At 46.4% G+C, this 25,799-nt stretch overlaps 1 protein-coding gene across 7 annotated transcripts in view; it reads left to right on the forward strand.

The window, feature by feature from the left end:
* RGS7 (regulator of G protein signaling 7) overlaps positions 1-25,799 on the forward strand; it is a 174,746-nt gene that overhangs the window by 61,689 nt on the left and 87,258 nt on the right. For all 7 annotated transcript variants that reach the window (XM_080650877.1, XM_080650876.1, XM_080650882.1 and 4 more), the window contains one exon: positions 24,464-24,560. In XM_080650877.1, coding sequence (XP_080507003.1) covers positions 24,464-24,560 — 97 coding nt within the window. The remainder of the gene's footprint in view (positions 1-24,463; positions 24,561-25,799) is intronic.

Here is a 25,799-nt window from a genome sequence, read left to right on the forward strand (position 1 = left end):
CGTGAGTTGCTGACACACCCTAGGAATGGTGATATAGTGAGATGGTAAAACGGAAGGAATTGCAGGGAAAATGACCATAATAAGAAAATGACCAGCCAACAACCAGCGACAACAACCCTACAACTCACATGTACTTCATGGTTAAAGACTGAAAGCTTTTCCTTACAGTTAGAAGCGAGGCGAGGATGCCTGCCCTCACCACCTTCCAACCGAGTGTTGGAAGTTCTCACAAATGCAGTGAGTCAAGAAAAGGACGTGAAAGGCATGCCGGCCAAGAGGGAAGAAATAAAACTGCCCCCTTGGACAATGGGATGGTTGTCTACAGAGGACTGGACTGGAGGACAGAACTGAACTCAGAATAACCAAGCACTGAGGCCCCTGATTCCAACCATGCCTCCTTCCACAACCTTCTCCCCCAACACCTCTCTTGCTTACCCTTGAAGATAGCTCACGGTTGCGATGTGTTCTGGCTTTGGATCCACCACGAACTAGATGTTTTCGGATGTGTAAAACGGATTTTAGTCACAACCCCACACAATAGAGTTTTAGGGATTCATTCAAATACTTTGTATGAAGCTCTTGGCCCAGAACCTGGTGACGAGGGTGGTTGAGCTGAGATCTTATAAGTAAAAATGTCCCTTGGGGGATGCCATGCAAAACGTTGCGTTCTCATCAGTATTAAAGGCTCGTTGTAACTCGGTGGATCGGAACGAGTCCATTTCTTACCTGGTCTTGGCTACAGAAGAATCAGCCTCTGGCACATCTGCATGTTCGGCAGAGTAAAGGTGATTGATTCTGGAATGGCCCCTTGCTTCCTGACTCCGATTGTGACGTGTAGAAACTGCGTTTGTGGAGTGCAGTGAAGAGCAGGGAAATGTTAGGTTTCCCATTTTCTTAACATGGCACCTCACGCCATGCCCCAAGTTCTCCATTTTATCTGAAAACGGATCCTGCCCTGGCCAGTTTGGCTCAGTGGATAGAGCGTCGGCCTGTGGACTGAAAGGTCCCGGGTTCGATTCCGGTCAAGGGCATGTACCTTGGTTGCGGGCACATCCCCAGTAGGAGGTGTGCAGGAGGCAGCTGATGGATGTTTCTCTCTCATCAATGTTTCTAACTCTCTATCCCTCTCCCTTCCTCTCTGTAAAAAAAAAAAAATCAATAAAATATATTTTAAAAAGATAAAAATGGATTTTATGTTATTAATTTCTTAGGATTATTGAAGAGGTTGGAAAACTCTACTATGTTGTTTTTTTAATATATTTTATTGATATTTTACAGAGAGGAAGAGAGAGGGATAGAGAGCTAGAAATATCGATGAGAAACATCGATCAGCTGCCTCCTGCACACCTCCCACTGGGGATGTGCCCGCCACCAAAGTACATGCCCTTGACTGGAATCGAACCCGGGACCCTTCAGTCCACAGGCCGACGCTCTATCCATTGAGCCACACCGGTTTTGGCAACTCTACTATGTTTTAATGGAAAATGTGAGCTCATGTTTCTCTGTCACTCAGGGATTAGGCATAGAAATAGCCCATTTCTCAAAATATCCAAGGCATTCTCACTTGTCACTCAATGGCAGGTGTCATAAAGTGATTTAGAACCATCTAGAACTTCCTTATTACTACAAAACTGAATGCTGGAGGATTTCTGAATCATCTCATACTATGATTATAGCTTGAAATCCATATTTAAACCTTCTGACATTTTGTGTAATGGAATTGTGGGTCATATTAATGCTCAGTAAAGATGTGTCTAATGAACGAATAGATGGATGAATGAAAGAGCACTTACAGGAGTTCCAAGAACTGAGTTGTTGACATGACTACGATCAGTGGCTGCGTCTCAGCTGAGTCATTGGCACAAGGAGAATAATGTCTGGCTCACGGGATAATGGTGAGAAATGAGAGAAAAAGACACAAAACTCTAACAACTCTGTTCTAATGGGATGTTGCGTTATCGGTGTGGTAACACTTGATTTTTCCAACGTTACGACAAGTTTGATGAGTGACATTTCAAGGCACTTACCTGGTTAGGTGGCACTAGAAAGAACTCCTTTGACAGAAATGCTTCTAAAATACGGTGCACGTTTCTTTCTTGAATAGAAAGTGATGGCCCTAATTTAACCTCGCGATGATGACTCGGCCCCCATGACAAAGGGAGCCGCAAAGCAACAATTTTCTCTTGATCGTTAGAGTCTGTGGGACTCATGAGCCCACATGAAGTGGCTCTAAGTGCCTGGCTCGTCTAATCGGGTTATTTCTATCACCGTCACTTCTCACACTCCTAAAAAAAGATGATGCTGTTGCTTCTGATCTTCAGTTCTGGGTGGGCGTGGCTGAGATAGGATTAACCAGGGGAAAAACCACACACACAGACACACAGACGCATGCACACACACACACCAGGAATCTCAACCTGTGAAGAGTAGTATCGGCTTATCTAACATGCAAAGTAAATATTTCCCCCCCTGGACCGGAGGGATGGCTGGGGCCAGACGGAAGCAGATGGCACGTAGGATGTGGCCCAGGGACAAATGCTCGCTGACCCCAGACAAAGACGATGGTCTCTGCTTCTGGAACGACCCTCTGGATCTGCCCATCGGATCTACCGTCAAGACACACGGATGAGGAACATCCCTTGCGAAACCCGTGGAAGCCAGCTTGTGCCTGCGGTTGGAGGAGAAGGATTCTCACACCAGCTCCGCACCACTTCTCCCAGCAGGTGGTGGGCATATGGAGCGCCCCGAGGGCCGGATGGTGAGTCAGGGAGGGAAGGCGGTGTGGAAAGTCCCCGCGCCTCCTTTCAGAGCTCTCCTCGCCTCTGCTCTTCTTCCTTGTGCTGACGCACATCCCAGCAGCCCGTCTCTCAGGAGCTGGTGCCGGCCAGGGCGCCAGGGGCCACACGGGGACACGCAGCAGGAGCAGAGGCAATTGTGTGCAGGTTCCATGTCGGCTATCTTTTCCTTTTTTTGGTTCTTAAATTTTTTTTTAAATTTTTTTTATTAAGGTATTATATGTGTACATATCTTACCATTGCCCCCCCCACCCCACTCCCATACATGCCCTCACCCCCCAATGTTTTGCATCCGTTGGTTACTCTTATATGCATGCATATAAGTCCTTCGGTTGATCTCTTATTTCCCCCACCTCTCCCTAACCTTAACGCTGTAATTTGACAGTCTGTTTGATGCTTTACTGCCTCTGTATCTATCTGTTTGTTCATCAGGTTATAATGTTCTTTATTTTTCATAAATGGGTGAGATCATGTGGTATTTTTCTTTCATTGACTGGCTTATTTCACTTAGCATAATGCTCTCCAGGTCCATCCAGGTGCCTACAAATGGTAAGAATTCCTTCTTTTTATGGCAGCGTAGTATTCCATTGTGTAGATGTACCATAGTTTTCTGATCCACTCATCTGCTGACGGGCACCTAGGCTGTTTCCAAATCTTAGCTATGGTGAATTGTGCTGCTATGAACATAGGGGTGCATATATCCTTTCTGATTGGTGTTTCTAGTTTCTTAGGATATATTCCTAGAAGTGGGATTACTGGGTCCAATGGGAGTTTCATTTTCAGTTTTTTGAGGAAACTCCATACTGTTCTCCACAGTGGCTGCACCAGTCTGCATTCCCACCAGCAGTGCACGAGGGTTCCTTTTTCTCCGCATCCTCGCCCTTTTTTTTTTTTAAATCTTTATTGTTTAGATTATTACAATTGTTCCTCTGCTCCCCCCATAGCTCCCCTACACCCACTTCCCACCCCAACCCCATGCCCTTACCTGCCCCCCCGCCACTGACCTCGTCCATCGATGTAAGATTTTTGTCCAGTCTCTTCCCGCACCCCCCACACCCCCTTCCCCCCGAGCATTGTCAGTCCACTCCCTTTCCATGCCCCCAATTCTATTATATTCACCAGTTTATTCTGTTCATCAGATTTTTTTTATCCACTGGATTTTTAGATTCACTTGTTGATAGATACGTATTTGTTGTCACTTTGTTGTTCATAGTTTTTATCTTTACCTTTTTCTCCTTCTTCCTCTTCTTAAAGAATACCCTTCAGCATTTCATAGAATCCTGGTTTGGTGGTGATGAGCTCCTTTAGCTTTTTCTTGTCTGTGAAGTTCTTTGTGTCACCTTCAATTCTACATGAGAGCTTTGCTGGGTAGAGAAATCTTGGTACAAGAGCTGCCAGGGACATGGGGGTGTAAGTTTCCTGGATGGAAGCCCCAGTCCTAACAGCGTAGTGACCGATAGCCTGCAAACGGTAGGGATTTTAAATTTAAAACATTGTTTTTAAAATAAATAAATAAATAAATAAATAAATATACACACACACACATATATCTTACCTAATAAAAGAGAAACATGCAAATTAACCATCACTCCGCTACGCCCACAGCCAATCAAGAGTGAGAATGCAAATTAACCCGACAGAGATAGAGGTTAATTGGCATATGCAGACGCAGAGCGGCCGGGAGGGGCGGGACGCCTGCTATGAGGGGAAGGGGGGCGGCGGAGGAAGCTACAGGAGTGGTGCTCCGAACAGAAGCGAGGACGTGCCGGCTCCCGGGCGGCTGGGAGTGAAGCTAGGGGAAGGAAGTGCTATTCTTGCACGAATATTGTGCAATGGGCCTCTAGTGTATGTGTGTGTGTGTGTGTGTGTGTGTGTGTGTGTGTGTGTGTGTATATATATTGATTTCAGGGAGGAAGGGAGAGGGGGAGAGAGCTAGCAAAGAAACCCCAAATTTGTTGCTGTGTTGTTGTTTTTTCTTTAAAAAAAAGTCAGGGAGGTACCATTGGATGTTGGACATAATCAGCTCTAGTTTGTATGTGTTTGTGCTGCTTAGATTTAGAATAATAGAAAACAAAGAGAAAGGTGACGGCTGTGACATTATGAGAGAATATCCTGGTAGACCTGTAATGGTTTAGGTGTCTTTTTTAAAAAAAAAAAATATATATATTTTTTCTACTCTGTTCCCAATTTCTGCACATATATCTAAAAAGGCAGTCATTGCTCACTATCACCACGTTTTAGGATAGTAGTTCTCAAAGTGTGGTCCCCGACCAAGGACATCAGCCAGCATAGCCTGGAACATTCTTTTCTTTCTTTTTTTAAATATGTTTTTATTGACTTCAGAGAGGAAGGGAGAGGGAGAAAGAGATGGAAACATCAATGATGAGAATCATGGATCGGCTGCCTCCTGCATGCCCCACACTGGGAATCGAGCCCACAACCCAGGCATGTGCCCTTGACCGGAATCGAACCAGGGACCCTTCAGTCCGCAGGCTGACACTCTATCCACTGAGCAACACCGGCCAGGGCCACCTGAGAAATTGTTCAGAGTGCCAATTTTCAGATGTACTGACTTGGAAAGTCTGGGGGTGGGACCTGGCACTGGCTGGTTGACCGAGTTCTCCGGGGGATTCTGATACAGCCTTACGTTGGAGGGCTATTGCTCTCGAAAGAATGAGATCACTTTCTCATTTTGGTAATTAGATTCAAATGAACGAGCAGAGATTCAAATGCTCTCACATTTCCAATCAACCACGTGTCCTCTCTCCCTGGGGGCCGTGCTTACTTTGAGAATCTGTCTGACTCACGCCTGGCCCCGGAGAGGTGCTCTTATTTTTAAGGTACAGAGTGTCAAGTCCAAAGGAGAAAAATCCCACGTTGTTCAATTTTTTTTTTAAAAAAGTGAATTATGCCATTGGCATAAAGATGTCATTCTTCAAACTGGCGTTCAATAAATTGTCTTTCATTGAATTGCCCCCGTCACTGTTAAGTCCAGCATAGCCTGGAACATTCTTTTCTTTCTTTTTTAAAATATATTTTTATTTATAACGTAAATAAAAATATATTTATATTGATACAGCCAACGGATCTACTGTCAAGACACATGGACCCCTTACAGAGCGGAAGAGCAGAATTATTCTGGCCTCCTGTTTTCTTCCACTTCGTAATTAAATCTGTTTCCTCCCCCCACCCCCCCACCGCTCCCCCATTATTTTGCATTTCACTGCTGTTCACACCCATCTCCAAAGATGGATGGGACAGAGAATGGAGTTGTCACCTTAAGATGGATTCTATCTGGAAGAGACGATACAAATCAAGAACACCCAACAAACCAAACACTGATCAAGGAAGGGAGGTGGGTTACCCACTTCAGGTCTTCCGTGGCTTAACTGAGCATGTTCTCCACTGTTTGCTGGTGGCATTGCTTTTGCCTACTTAGAGAAAAGATTTGAGAGTTGCTAAGAAATGGACCTTTTGGGCCATGAGATCATTACTGAATTGCAGCTTTGCGTTTTCCTCATCTCTCCCCTTCTTATGAACAGACCTGGACAATTGCAAGCTTCCCGCATGATTTGCAGAAGTTAATTACTGCTCAGATGTTGCCAAGCAGAATAGAAGATGCATTCCGGGACTGTTTTTTATTTTTGCATGTCTGAATGATTGTACTTCTTAAAAATGGAAATGAACAATGGTCCGTCATACAATTAAAAGCATCAGTAACGGACGCGGAGCTTTTTTTTTTTGTTTTGTTGTCGTCCTTGTTGTTAATGACTTAACATGGATAATTAACTCTCCGATTAATCCCTGGAAACTGAAAGGAACATCTGGTGAAGTGCATTATTTTGGACTTTTTATATAAAAATGATTAGCAAGTGGGTACTTGCTGCGCTAGAAAAATCTTAACCTCCTTAAATTTTTCTCTTTTCAAAGCCAGCCAAACCGTATTCATTTCTAAGTAGGAGGTGAATAGCTCCATCCACAATGATAGTGACAAGCTTGAGGGCCACGGTGGCTGAGCAGGGATGGCAACTTTCCGACGGTATTCCTGTCCTAGATTCACAAAAGTGGATCCGTGAGGATACAAATCAAAATTCTAAAATGTCTTAAACAACTGGGTTCCGTCATTAATTTGCTATGCTGATCATTCTCTGGAGGCAGTCTTAATATTCAAAGAGCCCGGCCGGCATGGCTCAGGAGTTAAGAGTGTTGACCTATGATCCAGGAGGTCACAGTTCCATTCTCGGTCAGGACACATGCCCGGGTTGTGGGCTCGATCCCCAGTGGGGGACATGCAGGAGGCAGCCGATCCATGATTCTCTCTCATCATGGATGTTTCTCTCTCTCTCTCTCTCTCTCCCTTTTGCTTCCTCTCTGAAATCAATAAAAACACCCTCTATAATAAAAGCCTAATATGCTAAGTGTCTGGTCGTCCAGTCGGCCGTTCAACCAATCAAAGCGTAATCCTATCTAATAAAAGTAATATGCAAATTGACAGTCACTCCAACACACAATATGGCTGCCCCCATGTGAACATGAAATGGCCACCACAAGATGGCCTGCAAGGGAGGGCAGTTGTGGGCGATCAGGCCAGCAAGGGAAGGCAGTTAGGGGTGACTGGGCCAGCAGGGGAAGGGCAGTTGGGGGGGACCAGGCCTGGAGGGGAGAGTAGTTAGGGGCGACCGAGCCGGCAGGGGAGGGCAGTTAGGGGTGACTGGGACAGCAGGGGAGGGCAGTTGGGGGGAACCAGGCCAGCAGGGGAGGGCAGTTGGGAGCAATTGGGCCGGCAGGGGAGCAGTTAGGCATTGATCAGGCTGGCAGGGGAGTGGTTAGGGGGTGATCAGGCTGGCAGGCAGAAGCAGTTAGGGGCAGTCAGGCAGCCAGGCAGGCGAGCAGTTGGGAGCCAGCAGTCCTGGATTGTGAGAGGAATGTCCGACTCCCCATTTAGGCCCGATCCCTAAACGGGCAGTCGGACATCTCTTGAGGGGTCCCAGATTGGAGAGGGTGCAGACTGGGCTGAGGGACACACACACACACACACACACACACACACACACCCCGTGCACGAATTTCATGCACTGGGCCTCTAGTATGCTCATCATATGCTAAGGCTGTTCAACCACTCGCTATGACGTGCACTGACCACCGGGGGGCAGACACTCTGGCAGGTAGGTTAGCTTGCTGTTGGGATCAGGCTGATCAGGACTGAGGAGACGGGCCAGACATGCCCTGAAGCCCTCCCGCAACCCCTCCCTGGCTGGCCAACCTCCTGCATCCCTCCCGGCCCCAGGGCTGGCGAGCGCCGTGGCGGTGAGCCTCTCCCACCTTCACTGCAGTCAGACATCCCCCGCGGGCTCCTGGACTGCGAGAGGGCGCAGGCCGAGCTGAGGGACCCCCACTGAGTGCACGAATTTTGTGCACCAGTCCTCCAGTAGGTACATAAAAAAGACGAAAAGCTCTAGGAAAACGTTGGTAGAGTTCTTCTCTCTGCCCCGCTGCCGACACCGCCCCTCCCCGCCATGTGATGTAGCATTCCCGCTCCCACATGCTTTGGGGCGGTGCCAGCCATGCTTAGAAAGATGAGCCCCACCCCAGACCCACTGGTTTCGGGGTGGAGCCCAGAAATCTGTGTTTCATAAGCTCTCAGTCTCTGGTGCACATTCAAGTCTGAGAACACTGCACCTTGGGGGGTTGATTGTCTCTGCTCCAATCTCTTCGCCAGTGATTGGCTTGTGCAGCACACAGCAGGCGTAGCTCCGTTCTTGCTGATTTGACCTAAAGGGATTTCTTCTGTGCAGCTGCTAGGAACCCAAAGGTGAAATATGGACCCCTCTCCCCCACTTTGTTTTTTGTTTGTTTGTTTTTGGAAAAAACAGTGAAAATGTCATGCCTGGAACTGCTGAAGCCACCTGGTGGCTATGAAGGTCACACCCTGATGATGTAGCATAGAGATCTGTGTGAAGGAAATCTGAAGTCACCTCCCTCAGGACTTCTCATTCCGGGGGCTTTTACAACCAACAAAAACCCTACCACCGCCTAAAGCACCCTGAGTTCCGTTCCTTGTTTATCTGCTTGTTTGTGTCTAATGATGAGGAGCTTCTAAGGTGGACTTCAACCCACACAGTCACTGAGGACACTTGGCGAGTACATCTCGTGGTCGATGTGGGTGTTCTTGAAGAGTAGGGATGGAGGGTAAAACCACTTCTGTTTTGAAAAAAAATTTTTTGAGAAGTTCTTTAAAGTTATGTCTACCCCAGCCGTGGGCAAACTACGGCCCGCGGGCCGGATCCGGCCCGTTCGGCTGTTCTATCCGGCCCGCGGAGCCGAAAGAGCGGAGGGTTCTCTTGCTCTCCCCTCTGCTCCTTTACTTTGAATTTATACTAGTTCACACAAACACTCCATCCATGCTTTTGTTCCGGCCCTCCGGTCCAGTTTAAGAACCCATGGTGGCCCTCGAGTCAAAAAGTTTGCCCACCCCTGATCTACCCCCTCCCCACAGTGCTAACTGGCTTTGACACAGTAGCTGCTCTTCTGTTAATATGCCTGGGCAGGAACATAAATATAATTATTGATTGGCTTACCTGTTGTTTAATTGGCCTTCTTTCTGGGCACCATGAAGGCAGAGCCACACGGGAGGAAAATGTGAACTGTCGCCAAGGCTGTAAAATCATAAAGGTGTTACCACCCCTTTCTATAAAATTCCCTACGTACTCCTCCAAGAGCTGGGCGTTTGGGGTCCCCCTCTAGAGAATATTACTTTGGATTGAAATGTATGCATTTATGTGCATGTCCCTCTGAGATCATAAGATCCTAAGGTCAAAATTATCTTGTAATTTGTCTTCACTACTGTACCTGACCTAATACGGAATCATGTCATCTAGAAGGCATTCAGAAGAGAGGAAGGAAGGGAGGGATGAAGGAAGGAAGGAAAGAGGGAGGGAGGGAAGGAGGAGGGAAGGAAGGAAGGGAGGGAGGGAAGGAGGAAAGGAGGGAAGGAAGGGAGGGAGGAAGGAAGGAAGGGAGGGAGGGGAGGAAGGGAGGGAGGGAAGGAGGGAAGGAAGGGAGGGAGGAAGGAAGGAAGGAAGGGAGGGAGGGGAGGAAGGGAGGGAAGAAAGGAAAGAAGGAAAGAAGGAGGGAGGGAAGGAGGGAAGGAAGGGAGGGAGGAAGGAAAGGAGGGAGGGAAGGAGGAAAGGAGGGAAGGAGGGAGGGAGGGAAGGAATAATAGAATGGAGATATTGCACTTAATCATTGCTTAGGGTTCTGCAGTGTTTGTTCCTGTGGTTAGACAATGCTGTCATCCCGACAAAAATCAGCTCGGGGCTGCTAAATAAAGAACGTACGATGCGAAAAGAAGAAGTAATTATAGCTCACACGTATGCGGCGTTTCTCTGTCCCAGGCACTTTCCCAAGCTCTATAGTGGGCGTACGGGGGGCCGGGGTAGGAAGGTGTAAACTCATTTACTCCTCAAATAGCCCTGTGAGGCGGATACTATTATTTATCGTTTCTAGTTTCCAGATGCCGAGGTGGAGGCACGCCAGTGTTGGCTAGCTCTCCCAAGTTCAGAAGCTAGGCCAGCAGAGCTGCGATTTTTACCCACAAAGCCTTGTTCTACAGCCATGGGCAAACTACGGCCCGCGGGCCGGATCCGGCCCGTTCGGCTGTTCTATCCGGCCCGCGGAGCCGAAAGAGCGGAGGGTTCTCTTGCTCTCCCCTCCGCTCCTTTACTTTGAATTTATATTAGTTCACACAAACACTCCATCCATGCTTTTGTTCCGGCCCTCCGGTCCAGTTGAAGAACCCATGGTGGCCCTCGAGTCAAAAAGTTTGCCCACCCCTGTAGCCTCTTTCCACCGATTGAGGCCACCTTTTTTTTATGTCCTCAGGGGCTCACGTGCACTCATGAGAGTAGCCATACCGGGTGCCAAGACACCTCTGTGATGACACAAAAGTAAGGATTATATTTTATTCATTCATTCAACCATCATTTATCAAGCATCCAGTGTATGCTAGACATTTGGATGGCAGAGAGCAATCTGCAGGCTAAATAAGACATACAAGTACCAACTAAAGATCATATATGCATTCCATTTTTAGAAGTGATATATTTTTGTTGACTTCAGAGAGGAAGAGAGAGGGAGAGAGAGAGAAACATCAACGATGAGCGCCCCACTGGGGATCCAGCCTGCAACCTGGGCATGTGCCCTGACCGGGAACTGAACCATGACCTCCTGGTTCCTAGGTTGACGTTCAACCACTGAGCCATGCCGGCCTGGGCTATTCATTTTATTTTATTTTATTTTATTTACTCTTTATTCACTCAACTTGCCAACAAGATGAATGAAGTGCCAAGTGGTTGAATTACTTCCGTGTGAACCCACAGAACAGCGTCCTTGAAGGCGGCAGCTGTATTTGCATAGACAGAATTTGCCCAACACGATGCCGCGAGTGATGTTGAAAAAGTAACGAAAAGTCCTGGAACGGAACTCTATAATTACCCGTGGAAAAATAATTAGCAGTTACAACACAGGGGAACTGGCACCGAACCTTTCTTCGCTACACCTCAACGTTGCAAGTTGATCATGACGAGAAATGCGTAGTAGCATAGTCTTCTAGAAGCTTCCAAAAAAAGTTTTTCACCCCAGACATCTATGCCGGAAAGTCAAACCATAGTTTGTCACACGTTATGGATGGATGCACCAGTTACAGATTTTCGAATGATAGTGTTGTTATTGCTCCTTCTAGGGACCTTTTTTAGTTTCCCTTTCTTTTGTTCTTTTCTTACCCTAACTGAGACCCATACATACCTGAGGGTCCTCTCGTAGTATCTTCTGTTGAGCACTAGCCCTTGAAATTCTCCCACAAAAGAAGGAGCTAGAGCTCCACTGTTGTGGAAGCCTGGTGTACGTGTGTCCTTTCTTGGAGATCTTTGGTGTAAGACAGTGGTCGGCAAACTCATTAGTCAACAGAGCCAAATAGCAACAGTACAACGACTGAAATTTCTTTCGAGAGCCAAATTTTTTAAACTTAAACTGTATAGGTAGGTACATTGTTATTAACTTAATGAGGGTACTCCTAAGCTGGCCTTTGCTAAAAACTCAAGGGGCCAAAGAACCACATGTGGCTTTCGAGCCGCAGTTTGCCGACCACTGGTGTAAGACACTGGAAGCCTTCCTTCGGAGATATCTGTTCAAAAATCCCTTTACACCTGGTATTTCACAACTGGTGTCCCGGTGCACGGATTCGTGCACGTCGAAAGGAAATTAATTAGCAGAGATATTTTAATATTGCTGTTCGCGTCTTGCTAATGAAAAGAAAATAGGATTCCACCGAGTCTCCTCTTGACCCACTCCAGGATTTCTGGGAGGATCAGATGAGATGAGACACGGGAAAATGCTTCACAGACATTTGGTTAAACTGTAAAATGTTTGCACCTGGCTATAAAGCAAGTCGGGTTCCTGGGCTGAAGAAATTCCAAGTAACCATTAAGAAAATGCTACCTGGAGAAGCAAAGAAGAGTATCCTCAATTGTCTGAAAATCTATTAAACTATCTCTTCCTCGTTAAAGTATTCTCTGTGTGAGGCCAGATTGTCCTCAGCCACAAGGCGTGTTACAACAGATTGAATGCAGAAGAGATAGGAGAATCTAGCTGTTTTCTTTTAAGTCAAACACTGAAGAGATTTTAAAAAATGTAAAATAAGCCACTCCTTTCACTGAATGCATTTGGGAAACTATAGTTATTTTGGGGTGAAACATTTCTGTTAATATGTAACAGATTCATTATTGTAATTTTAACTAGGAGCCCGATGCACGAAGATTCGTGCTAGAACGGGCTTTCCTTTCCCTGGCTGCCGGCACCGCATTCCCACTCCGGCCCAGCCCCTTTCTGCTCAGGCCCCACCTTTCCAAGCTGCCCAGAGGCCCTGAGAGACCGGGGGTGGGGCAGAACGCCTGTGTCCCGCCCCGTCACTCGGCGCCTGTGTATGCAACTTAACCGCCATCTTTGTTGGATTAATTTGCATATAGCTCCTGATTGGCTGGTGGCGTAGCAGAGGTATGGTCAATTTACATGTTTATTATGAGGTAAGATGAAATAACTGTATATACACACATATGCTAGTATATTTTAGATGGCTCAGTGTTAGTTTCAAAAATGGCAAATATTAATAGGTAGAACCCATTGGATCAAAACCTTTTGGGTTCTCAATAATTTTGAAAAGTGTGAGATCAAAAAGTTTAAAGACTACTGGGTTAAACAACTCTTTCTAGAAGACAAGATATTTGGTCTAAAATGAAATAAGATGGTGGGTAGAGGAAGACAGGGAGGTGTTTTTTTGTTCGTTTAATTACTTGGTTGGGTAGATCTTAAGGATGAAAACGACTTGATTATAGTTATTTCCTCATGGAATGCACCCGGTAGAATAGTACTTCACAAGCTGCCAGTTAAGCTGCGTTCCATTAGTAGCTTGTGAAAGCCATTGAGAAGTTTGTAGCTAGTACTTTTTTATTTTAAGACTAGAGGCCCGTTGCATGAAGATTCGTGCAATAGGCCTTCCTTCCCCTGGTTGCCGGCACCGGTTTTCCTCCGGCACCCGGGACCCAGGCCTTAACTCTGGTCACCGCCTTCCCCTGGTTGGGGAAGGGCCGGAATCTTTGCTCCGGCCTGAGCCTTCAGTCTTGTCCGCTCCTGCTGGAGCACCGCTCCTGTAGCTCCCTCCGCCCCCCACCCTCCCCCTCATAGCAGATGTCCCGCCCTGCCTGGCCATTCCACGCCGGTGTATGCAAATTAACCTGCCATCTTTGTTGGGCTAATTTGCATACTCACTCCTGATTGGTTGGTGGGCATCGCAGAGGTATGGTCAATTTGCATATTTCTCTTGTATTAGTGTAGACTAGAGGGTCCCTAGCGGCTGCCGGCTGCCTGCCGGGGCTTTTCCTTCGTTCCGCGCCGCCCCCTGGTGGTCAGCACACGTCATAGCGAGCCATTGAACTCCAGGTCGGTTGAACTCCCGCGGGGACACTTTGCATATTAGGCTTTTATATATATAGATAATGGAATAGGATGGGAAATGCCAGACTTCATTACCCATAGCATGGATGAGTGTTGTTTCAAAAAACCTTTGCTTCAATTACATCTCCCTAATGTAGGAATACGCTTATTTGTCCTGGGTCATAATGAAAAATGTTTATCTCACTGTAGATTGCTGTGAAAACGTTGGCAAACCCTTGCAGGAGAGAATCTTCCATCCCTCTCCCAAGCGGTAAAAGGTTGTCTTAGCCCATCCTCTGCCTGGACCGGACCTCACGCTCTCTGGATTCTTCCCAGCACTGGCTACTACTCCCAGGACACTCCCCGGGTTCTACCCAAGCTCCTTTTCACCTTTGTTGGCTTCTCCATAACGACCTTAGATGAACCTGATCTGAATTATATCGCAGCTTTTCCTCTCCCTGCGGTGGTTTCCCCTCCGTGACCCCTGTCCTATTTCCACTCGAGCCTGCACATAACGCTCGCGAACTTGACCCCATAGAGTACCACTCCACAGACTACCTGTTCTGGCCCAGCTCATCCAGAGCTTTCCCACGGCTGTGCTTTCACTTGCATCCCTCCTCTCAGCTTCTCTGATTGGTGATCGGGGTTCGAAGCCCAACTCAAAGGATCCCTTCCCGGGGAAGTCATTCCTCACCCTTCCTTCCTGTCACAAACCACAGACCGCAATAGGCATTTAACATTTTGACATGTGGAGTCACAGTAAGTATCAACTACGTCGATGAGGCATTGAGAGAGAATCGCTTAACATTTGTTTCAACAGCTGCCATACGGATCGAAAGGCGTGGGTCCTGTTACAGTTTCAAAAAATTCTAGAAATCCTAGTAGCAATTCCCAGCAAATGCATGAGAACAGCCAGAACACGGTATGAGAGCGTTTAAAAGTCGTGGTTGGGCGTTGACCTATGAACCAGGAGGTCACAGTTCCATTCCAGGTCAGGGCACATGCCCAGATTGCAGGCTCGATCCCCAGTGTGGGGTGTGCAGGAAGCAGCCAATCCATGATCTCTCTCATCATTGATGTTTCTCTCTCTCTCTCCCCCTTTCTGTCCCTCTCCAAAATCAATAAAAATATACTTAAAAAAAAAAAAGTCGTGGTTGAAATGCAAAGGATTGTTCTCGTGGCATGCCACCACATGGAAAATTTTCAGCGTGGCCTCGTTCTTTTCCCCTGAGAGAACACTGCATTCCAGGGGCATTCGCATTTTATTCATAGGGAAAAAGGATGTTGCTTTCTCTTAACAGGATATTTCTTTGAAATATCATTCTCTGTTGCCAGGCTCTGAAACGTGCCTACATAGAGGGTTTGCTTCTTAACATCAGTGTCCACTTGAGTCCGTCACGTCCGTTTTCTGGGCCCTAGTTCTGTCATCTGTAAAAGGGAGTTGCTGTGAATTCCAGTATCTGTATCCCAAGGTGGTTCAGAGCAAACGGAAGAAGGCGTCTAAAGGCAGAATGTGAATTTCACTCAGAAGGCCGTTCTTTGCTCATTGAAGAAGGTCAGATCTGGGGCCCGAAGTAGCCACACAGTGGGAGGCTGGCAGCCGGCGCCTGCTGAGTGCGCCCCGTGGCTTCTTATGTGGGAAATCCACATTCGCTTAAAAATCAGTTATCTGTTTTTCCAAGAAGTCCCTTTCGTAGAGGAAGCTTATCTTCGTTCCTTTTTTTGTTTTTTTAATATATTTTATTGATTTTTTACAGAGAGGAAGGGAGAGGGATAGGGAGTTAGAAACATCGATGAGAGAGAAACATCGATCAGCTGCCTCTTGCACACCCCCTACTGGGGATGTGCCCGCAACCAAGGTACATGCCCTTGCCCGGAATCGAACCTGGGACCCTTCAGTCCGCAGGCCGACGCTCTATCCACGGAGCCAAACCGGTTTCGGCTTCGTTCCTTTGGAAAGATGAGTTGGCCTAACAACTTCATGATCGCCGCAGCCCGCAGATGAGCACACGGGCCCCAGTGGATCCTGTTGAGTTGTGTGTCTATTTAAATTTCTCCACAGTACACGTTTAGAGCAGGGGTCCTCACACTTTTTAAACAGGGGGCCAGTTCCCTGTCCCTCAGGCCGTGGGAGGGCCGGACTATAGTTTTAAAAAAAAAAAAACGATGAACAAATTCCTATGCGCACTGCGGGCCCGGGACGCGTCGGCTGCTAAGCAGGACAGGCAGCGGCCCCCGGCGGGCCGTTTCCATGTCCTCGGCGGGCCGCCTGTGGCCCGCGGGCCGTCGTTTGAGGACGCCTGGGTTAGAGTATTCCCTGTGTCATGCCCATCGTAGACAAGTTTAAAAAAGTTCCCATAAGGTCTGGTTTCATAGGGTGCCACTGTCTCACAGGTTTCCTGGACAGGACAAGTTCATTGCCTTCCGTGTCAGTCGGCGCCTAACACCCACTAGATGTTAGGACCAACAGGACGGCCCTTGAGCAAGCAGGTAAAGAGTGTTTATCCTGCCGAAACCGGTTTGGCTCAGTGGATAGAGCGTCGGCCTGCGGACTGAAAGGTCCCGGGTTCGATTCCGGTCAAGGGCATGTACCTTGGTTGCGGGCACATCCCCAGTGGGAGGTGTGCAGGAGGCAGCTGATCGGTGTTTCTCTCTCATCGATGTTTCTAGCTCTCTATCCCTCTCCCTTCCTCTCTACAAAATATCAATAAAATATATTAAAAAAAAAAAAAAAAGAGTGTTTATCCTGCCCAGAGGAAACCAATCCGAAGCAAGGGACTGGGTCTGGCAAGAAAAAAAATAATCAGACGAAGCCAGTGGTCGGCAAACCGCGGCTCGCGAGCCACAGGCGGCTCTTTGGCCCCTGGAGTGTGGCTCTTCCACAAAATGCCACGGCCTGGGCGAGTCTGTGTTGAAGAAGTGGCGTTAGAAGAAGTTTAAGTTTAAAAAAGTTGTCTCTCCAAAGAAATCTCCATCGTTGTCCTGTTGATATTTGGCTCTGCAGACTCATGGGTTTGCCGACCACTGGACTAAGCCATACAGTACAAGTGCGCTGTGGGGAGGCGGTCATGTTCTCTCACGGGGGCTGCATCCCTTGTCGATGGCCCTGCGAGTGACTATTTGAGAATTCTTAGTCTCCAGGGCTGTCCACAACCTCAGGGCTTCTTCTGAGTATTACTGTATATGTGTGTGTTTTTTTTGTTGGCATGCCCTTCGTTATAATTCCCGTTAAGGATCTCACCGTTTGTCCAGTAGAAATTGGGTTAAATCAAACAATGAAACAGAAATAGCACGTGTGTGTGTGTGTGTGTGTGTGTGTGTGTGTGTGTGTGAGAGAGAGAGAGAGAGAGAGAGAGAGGGAGAGAGAGAAAGAGAGAGAGAGAGGCGAGCTAATGAGAAGATAGAGAGATAAATTAGGGCTTTTACAATCTGAGGGCTTTATCTGAGTACTTGTTCCACTATGTGAGCAGACGCAGCTCTCTCCTCTGAAAAGGTGAGGTCCTTGGCCTTCATCGATCATTCATAGAGCGCTTCTCCACCTGAGAGGTGCACATAACCTCTCTCACCAGATCCCCAGTCACCTGCCCCATCCAAGAAAGAAGGCCAAGGTCTTCAGCTTTCACGTGGAAATGTCGTATTTACTATGGCTTCAGGTGGGGGCACAGTATCATTATAGTAGCCGTAGCGTTACATAGATCTCAGTCTGCACCACATTCTCCCACCAGCTCTGTGGGTTTTACTTCATTGTACGTTTTGATTCATTGACAGAATAACAATAACAATGCTGATGCCACAGCTTTCATTGTGAGCGTCAAGCTGGATGATGTTATCTGTAGGCCTCTGTGAAGGGACACTATTCCTCTTCAAAAACAGCAGCCATAATATCACATAAACTCGGTGGGCTCTCAGAATAAGCCACTCCAGGACTTCTAACTCATAAGATGTACAAAGGGTGTGGGTAGGATCACAGTACGACTTTTCATCTCTTCGCCTTTGTGAGCTTTGCAGAGTACTTTCACGTGCATTATCCTGTTGGGTATTTGCAAAATGCATTAGATAGAGAAGCTGGCAATTATTATTTGCTCTATTGTGTAGATGAATTGCTTCCCCCCTCCACCCCTTAGCTCATGGCTTGATCCCAGACCTTCTGTTCTAAATGCCTTACTCTCCGTCCATTACATATCTTGTACCCCATCTTTAGCAATTGTCTTCTCCTAAATATAGGGGATCATCACATCTGATGTTTTGGAGTAGAAATCCAATAAAAGCTTCTTCAGATGTGCCCTGACCGGGAATCAAACCCTGACCTCCTGGTTCATAGGTCGACGCTCAACCACTGAGCCACGCCGGCCAGGCCTGGCATCCATGTTTCGATTGTCAGAGAGTAGACACAAGCTCTCTAGCAGTAAGGAAGGCACATCCCTTTTTTCATTTTCTCAGGAAATTGTGGAGAGCTATTGTCAGGAGGACGGCAGCCAGTTCCCTTGGCATGGGAATCTTGTTTTCCTAAGAAAAACAGAATCATCCACACTAATAAAAGAGAAAGATTCAAATTGACTGTACCTCCGCGACGCCCCACCAGCCAATCAGGGGTGAGTATGCAAATTAACACAACGAAATGGCTGGTTAATTTGCATATGCAGGCACGGAGTGAAGACTGAAGGCTCCACCTGAGTGAAGATTGAAGACTGAACACTGAAGGCTCTGCTGTGGCTGGAGCCAAGCCTGAAGGCTGAAGGCTGAAGGCTTGGCTCCGCTGCAGCCCGGGTCCCGGGTGTCGGCGGAAAACCGTTGCCGGCAGCCAGGGTAAGGAAGGCCTATTGCACGAATCTTCGTGCAACAGGCCTTTAGTGGGAGATATAAAAAAGAAACCGTTACTGGGCTGGAAGTTACACATTTGCATGTCTAGGCCCAGGGATATTTTGTGCGCTAGCCCACCGTGAGCTCTAACTTTTTCTCCGAGAGTTGAGCAGGAGTGGCGAGTTGCACAACGCCCTCTGCGGAGAGCTTGCTTTCCTAGATGATCAGCAGGAAGGTGGCGATTTTGCACATCCCCAGCTCCAGTCTTCCGTATGTGAAGGGCGAATCAGAAAAGTCACGTTGAATTTCCCTTTCTTTACAGTCTGCTGTTCAGTGGGTTGGAAAGATCAATAGAGCTGTTCAAAGGCTCCTGAACGTAAAATCCATTTTCCCTTTGTAGGGCCTCGGATGGGCAGCCCCAGCAAAGGCACAGTGAGAGGGGACATTCTGCTCCTTTCGCCTTTCTAAAATTTACTCATCGATCTCGAAAAAAAAATTCCAGGAAATTGAAATTTAAAAGTCAATCTTTGAAATAAGGAAACCAGAGGACGTCACGCCGAGAAGGAGGTCAGGCTCCGGCACAGCAGAAACCAATTTAGAACTTGGGAAAGCATGAAACGCAAGGCAGGCAGCCACCTCATCATACGTGTATTGGTTTTTAGTGTGTGCATCCGAAACAGATAAGCCTTCATCATTGGTATGATTATGCTCTTGTCCTTTTAAAGTGCTTCGGCCTTACCGTCACGCTATAATCCTTTTCATAAACATTTTAAATGGGGGTCGGACATGGTATTAATCCTTAGACTAAGCAGGCTGGCTGAACGGCGGATAAACACTAATGGAGGTGGTGACTGAAGGTCAGCCTTTGGACCGCTCCTGATGAAACAATACTAAAATCGTCTCAGGGACGAGTCTGAGCCTCCATTTACAAAGGAAGCTATCCTACGGTAAATTAAGTCATACACCTTGGTTTCCCATAATTAAAAACACGTGTGTGCCTAGCCGGTGTGGCTCAGTGGTTGAGGGTTGACCTAAGAACCAAGGTCACGGTTTGATTCCCGGTCAGGTCAGATGCCTGGGTTTCGGCCTCGATCCCCAGTAGGGGGCGTGCAGGAGGCAACCAGTCAATGATTCTCTTTCATCACCGATGTTTCTATTTCTCCCTCTCCCTTCCTCTCTGAAATCAGTAACAATATATTTAAAAAAACAATGAAGTAGAGGTTATGTTGCGTGAGATGGATGAGAGATGCTTTATTGAAAAACAAATAACATCCATAAATCAGAAAAAAAGTGTCTCCTACCTTCTCTAAAATTGCCAGAGCATAAAATCGCAATGTTTCCAAATTAGTTACTGCTTTTGAAAAGGGACATCTTTTAGTCATAATTAGTCATGCGAACACGAGGTTTTTCACATGAAAAGGGTAATTCTGAGTTACGGTACTATTGCCAACAGTGACATGGGGGGAAATAATACCAATTAGAAGCAGCTTTCCTTAAATCATTTCGAGCCGAAAACAGTTGTGGTTGCAAATTTTAAGCTCGTTATTCTCATTTAACCTTTTTAAGAAACCAGTTCTACTTCGTCTGTTTTCACTGCCTAGCTCAGAAGCGCCAATCACGTCCTACTTGAGAATGGCTTCTTGAAGAAAAAAGAATTATAGGCACATTTTAAGTTACGGGATAAATGCCACCACCGAATTGTCTGAGGTATTCAAGAAGCACTACAGTGATCCCTTCCTCCCATTTTTAATTTATTTTTTTCCATCTCTCCCACTTTTTTTTTTTTTTTAGCTCACACTGAACGTGATGATTACACACAATAACTTGAAAGTATGTACCACGCATATAGTCTCCCAGGTCGGTTTCTAAATGCCTGTGCTTAAGGGTGGATTACCATAAGAAGTTGGGAATAAACTTGCTTTGAACTTGCGGTGGATTCATTTCTCTTTCAGACCCACAGAGTACAAAACCGTTAACTTTATTTCGTACAAATGTTTCGCTTACCGTCAGGGTGTCCGCAAAGTTATTGGCTTCATGAATTCATTATTACGGATATGATGACAAGATTCTGGCACGTATGGCTACACGCAAATTTAATTAACCTCTCATAATCTTTTTAAAAAAGATATAAATTCTTTATTGTTTAAAGTATTACATAAAGTCTCCTCCCCCCCCATTGACCTCTCCCCAACTGCCCCCACCCCCTAGCACATGCTCCCCCATTCTCCCCCCGCCATCCGTGTCCATTGGTTTTGCTCATAGGCATGCACACAAGTTGATCTCTTACCCCCCCCCCCCCCCCCGCCTTCCCTCACAGGTTGGACAGTCTGTTGGATGCTTCTCTGACTCTGGTTCTATTTTTGTTCATCAGTTTATGTTGTTGATTGTTCTTAAGAACATGAGGGACCTAGCTAGGTCTCGAGGCTGTGGATTTTCCTTTCATCAGTACGTGGGGGTTCCCTGTCTGGGGTTCCCTCTGGAATCATTAGTTACCCTCCTCCGAGGTGTAGCCGTATAGTAGTAGGCTCTCCCTTTCATTTGGCTGAGTGTGCGGGCGGAGACTCTTGAACCTGAGCCGTGTTTGAAATACATCACAAGCACTGAAGTGACATCTAAGCCACTGGAACGGAGAGGCTAATTATGAATTCCTGGGGAAAGGAGCAGTGGGTTGGAGTCCAGTAGCAGCTTTCATCTTGAGAGCTGACACATGACCGTGAACTTGAGCGGCACATCTAGCAGCAGGAACACAGCCTCATAAGCAGCCACTGATTTACCCTCAGGGTTTGAAAGAAACAATTCCTCTGAGAAGCAAGCGGAGGAATCTCTGCGTTAAGTGAAGAAAATCATCAGATTGTTCTAGCTGATAGCACGTTCGGCTCTCCTGTTCCACTGTTTTTGACTCAGCCTATTTTTTCACCAAATGTTCGGTTTTTAAAAAAATATATTTTATTGATTTTTTACAGAGAGGAAGGGAGAGGGATAGAGACTTAGAAACATTGATGAGAGAGAAACATCGATCAGCTGCCTCCTGCACACCTCCTACTGGGGATGTGCCCGCAACCAAGGCACATGCCCTTGACCGGAATCGAACCTGGGACCCTTCAGTCCCCAGGCCAACGCTGTATCCACTGAGCCAAATCGGTGAGGGCAGATCTTTTTTTAAAAGTATTTCCCACATCTGAAGACAAAATCTTAAATCAATTTAACTTGGATTTTTGCTTTGGATCGCTCAGGAAAAAAACACGTGTGCCATTAATTAAAATTTAATGTCTCTTCCTTTATTCTTGAGTCTCTCTGTGGGCCAGCACTTTCCATATTAGCAATACAGAAATGGGCAAGGTGAGGGTTCTCTCCTCAAGAAGTTCAAGTCTAAGGGAAAACAGTTTAAGAGGAACAATAACTGCAGTGTGAAGAGTTTCATAATAGAGGTATAAAACATTTAAAACAAATTGAGCTGTAGATATTCTCAAAATTACTTTGCAAGAGGCCATTGTTTTCACTCTTTGCAGAGAAGAGTTCATTAGTTTGCATAGATAAAAGATTGCTTTTGCAAAAAGGATTTCATCTCAATTCAATATTTGGATCCACTAATGAACTTCAAGAGGCAAATTCATCAAGCAAATATGAGCAGAAACATTTTCATTTTGTCAAAAACGGATGCAGTCTCATTTCCCCTTCTAAATACTGTTTTTTTTTTTCCATCGTTTTCATAGTTCTTACTTAGATGCAAAAATTATTCTTCCTGACGTTTCTTCTAATCAGACCCCCTATCTTTCAGAGGCCAGCACACACTCGGTCTTCTACAAGAAATCTAAGCTTGTCCATCTTTGTCTGCTCTGTGACTGGCAATTTATTACTTCAATAAATGCTTGGCATTTGACCACAGCTGTCTTTGCCAACTGGATTATAATGGAAAGCGTCCGTGGCATTCTAGTACAGTGATGAGGGAAGACACTGATGATGATGATGATGATGATGATGGCGATGATGATGATGATGATGATGATGATAGCATTCTGGCAAATATTTACTGAGCGTTGTTCCATTAATTATCACCTGTAACAAGCTGCACACTATTATTATTATCCCTATACTAGAGGCCCTGTGCGCGACATTCGTGCACTGAGGGGGGTTGGTCCCTCAGCCCGGCGTCTGGCTGAGCGCCGTTCCCCCTGTAGGAGTGCACTGACCTCCAGGGGGCAGCTCCTGTGTTGAGCATCCACCCCCTGATGGTCAGTGAGTGTCATAGCGACCGGTCGTTCTGCTGTTTCGTTGATTTGCATATTAGGGTTTTATTATATAGGATGACAGATGGAAAAAACGGAGTCTCAGAGTAATAGAGTGATCCGTTTCACTCTTACTATTTGCACTGATGTCACAATGCACTGACAGTTCCAAACAGATAAAGCAGTAAAAGGCCGTGTTCAGTTTCATCCACTCACTGCTCTGTCTCTGGCCGGGAACCGGCTCTTTGAGTTAAGTGATGAGAGAGAGCTCTCCAGTTCTGAACACGGATGATTATTTCCAGACCTAAATAATGTTGCAGCTAGAAGGATCTTACAGATCACCTGCTGCTGATTGGAAGGGAAAAGGAGATAGGACTCAGAGAAAATGAGTGCCAGTCACCCAGAAGTGCCCATGCCCAGCCCTGCTGCTCACAGCCCAGTGTTCTGTTATCTCGGGCTCAGAGTTCCCTCTCCCTCTGTCAGAAACAGGCTTAGAACCACACGCTGACCCTTTACAACTCAATGGCATCCGTATGAAGATAGGTCTCAGAGGGAGAGAGAGAGAGAGATTGATTGATAGATGATAGATAGATGATAGATAGATAGATGATAGATGATAGATTGATAGATTGATAGATAGATGATAGATGATAGATAGATGATAGATAGATGATAGATTATAAATAGACAGATAGATGATAGATAGATAGATAGATAGATAGATGATAGATAGATGATAGATGATAGATTGATAGATTGATAGATGATAGATAGATGATAGATAGATGATAGATGATAGACAGATTATAAATAGACAGATAGATGATAGATAGATGATAGATAGATAGATGATAGATGATAGATAGATGATAGATAGATCTATTGCTCGTATCTAGGTAATGGGTAATATACATCTTCTTTTGAGATACTGGAGTCTTTTGGACTTAAATTGCCCCAAAGAATTTTATCATTTATCAGAGTTATGTTTTATAGCCCCTCATCCCTGTTGCTGCCTACCTCGTTCTAGTAGTTGGTCTAGTAGTTTAACATTCTCCTCCTCTAACTGGCTATTGCTAATAGCGAGAAAGGAGGTAAGCAGGTGAGTAAAAACCGTGCTTGACAGAAAAACAGTCGGAGCGAATGCTAAGGGAGCGTCGGTAAGTGCAGTAGATGTATTTTTACACGTGGCCCTTGTGACTGGTTTGACCTTCAGAACTCGATTTTCTAGTTAACCCTCTTTGCCTAAAGAGGAAACCCAAGCAGTGGCTTTTAGGGCTTCTGTTTTCTTTCCCAACAAGTTCAGTAGAGGTAATAATATTAACGAAGTGTGCATTTTGCTATGACAGCGACTTCTGACAGTTACAGAAATAGGCACTTTTATCGCAACCTTTCCAAGCAGAGCGTGTAAAACTAGAAGAGGCGTCATTCACAGCTCCTCTTAGGAGGTTCTTGGAGCCCGAAATGGCCACTCTCCCTGCTGTTTTCTCCATCGTTTGTAACCAAACTTAAAATATTAATGTTTCAGAGTCTAGCAAGGTCAGAGTATCACATTATTCTTAGTTGAGCAAGACGGATGTGCACAATTGTTACGAAAACTGGTTTTTATGAAAAATTCAACTTCTGAAAGGTTTTAATTACTTTGTCATTGTTGTTTAGATGGAAGACGTCATAGCACGCATGCAAGATGAAAAAAATGGAATTCCCATTCGAACTGTCAAAAGCTTCCTTTCCAAGATCCCTAGCGTCTTCTCTGGTAAGTTGGCATCGGTATAGCTCTGTGTTGTCCAGATCTTCCCGAGAACTGTCTAAAATCCCGTCCAGCTTTTCACTCCGGAAACTCTCAAACTCGTGCCTCAGTCACTACTGACAGAATGCTAACACCACGTTTCACACCACGTTGGGCACTGGAGGTGATGATCAAACAAAACAAAGAAGCCCAAATCGCGACCCTGTGCTTAGTTGGAAAGACATAGTGAACGAAGGCCAAAGAACAGAAAATAATTCTATATAATAAAGGCCTAATGTGCAAATGGTCCCCTTGACCAGGAGTTCCACTGGGAGTTCGACCAGGGGGTGGGGCCGGCCGGCCGGCCAACCGCCCTCGGCCCCTCCCCCCAGCCGGCCCCGCCTGTGGTAGCAGCAGGCAGCCCGGGGAAAGGAGGCCCTGGCCTGTGGCCAGCAGCCACTAGGGACCCTACCCACGCACGGATTTCGTGCACTGGGCCTCTAGTCTCAAAATAATCTCAAAATAAAGATGTATGGGGCGAATGTGATGTCGACTGTGTATAGGCGTTAGGAGCGTGAAAAAAAAATCAGGTGGGGAGTCAGGAGAATGTTTGTGAAGATCCGTGATGAGCTGAGTTTCAGAAATGAGCCCGGCCGGCGTGGCTCAGTGGTTGAGCATCCACCTATGAACCAGGAGGTCAGGGTTCGATTCCCGGTCAGGGCACATGCCCGGGGTTACAGGCTCGATCCCCAGTGTGGGGCGTGCAGGAGGCAGCCGATCCATGATGCTCTCTCATCATGGATGTTTCTCTCTCTCTCTCTCTTTCTCCTTTCATCTCTGACATCAATCAAAATGTATTTAAAACAAAATCTTTAACAACACTCCCTGCCGGACTGTCACACTAGCCTCATCGTGTGTCCCCTCTTGCTCTCGTGGTTCCAGCCACAGAGGCCACTTTGCATTTCCCATACTTCCCTCAGCTCTCAGTTGCCATGGGTACCTTCCACCACTGAGCTGTTTCCTCCGTCTGGGATGGTTCCTCCCCTCCCCCCCTTTGCTCAGCTTAGACCCACTCACCTCAGGTCTACCCCCGTTTCCTTCCTTAAATACACTCACCCAGCCTCAGGGAGTACCTCCCGAAATATCCACCACCTCCACCTCACGCCCTGCAAGTTCACCGAGCACGAGACACGTTTTGTTTGTTTTTTTTAAAAATATATTTTATTGATTTTTTACAGAGAGGAAGGGAGAGGGAGAGAGAGCTAG

This window comes from Plecotus auritus, assembly GCF_963455305.1.
Source record: "Plecotus auritus genome assembly, chromosome: 14".
NCBI classification, from domain to species: Eukaryota; Metazoa; Chordata; class Mammalia; order Chiroptera; family Vespertilionidae; genus Plecotus; species Plecotus auritus.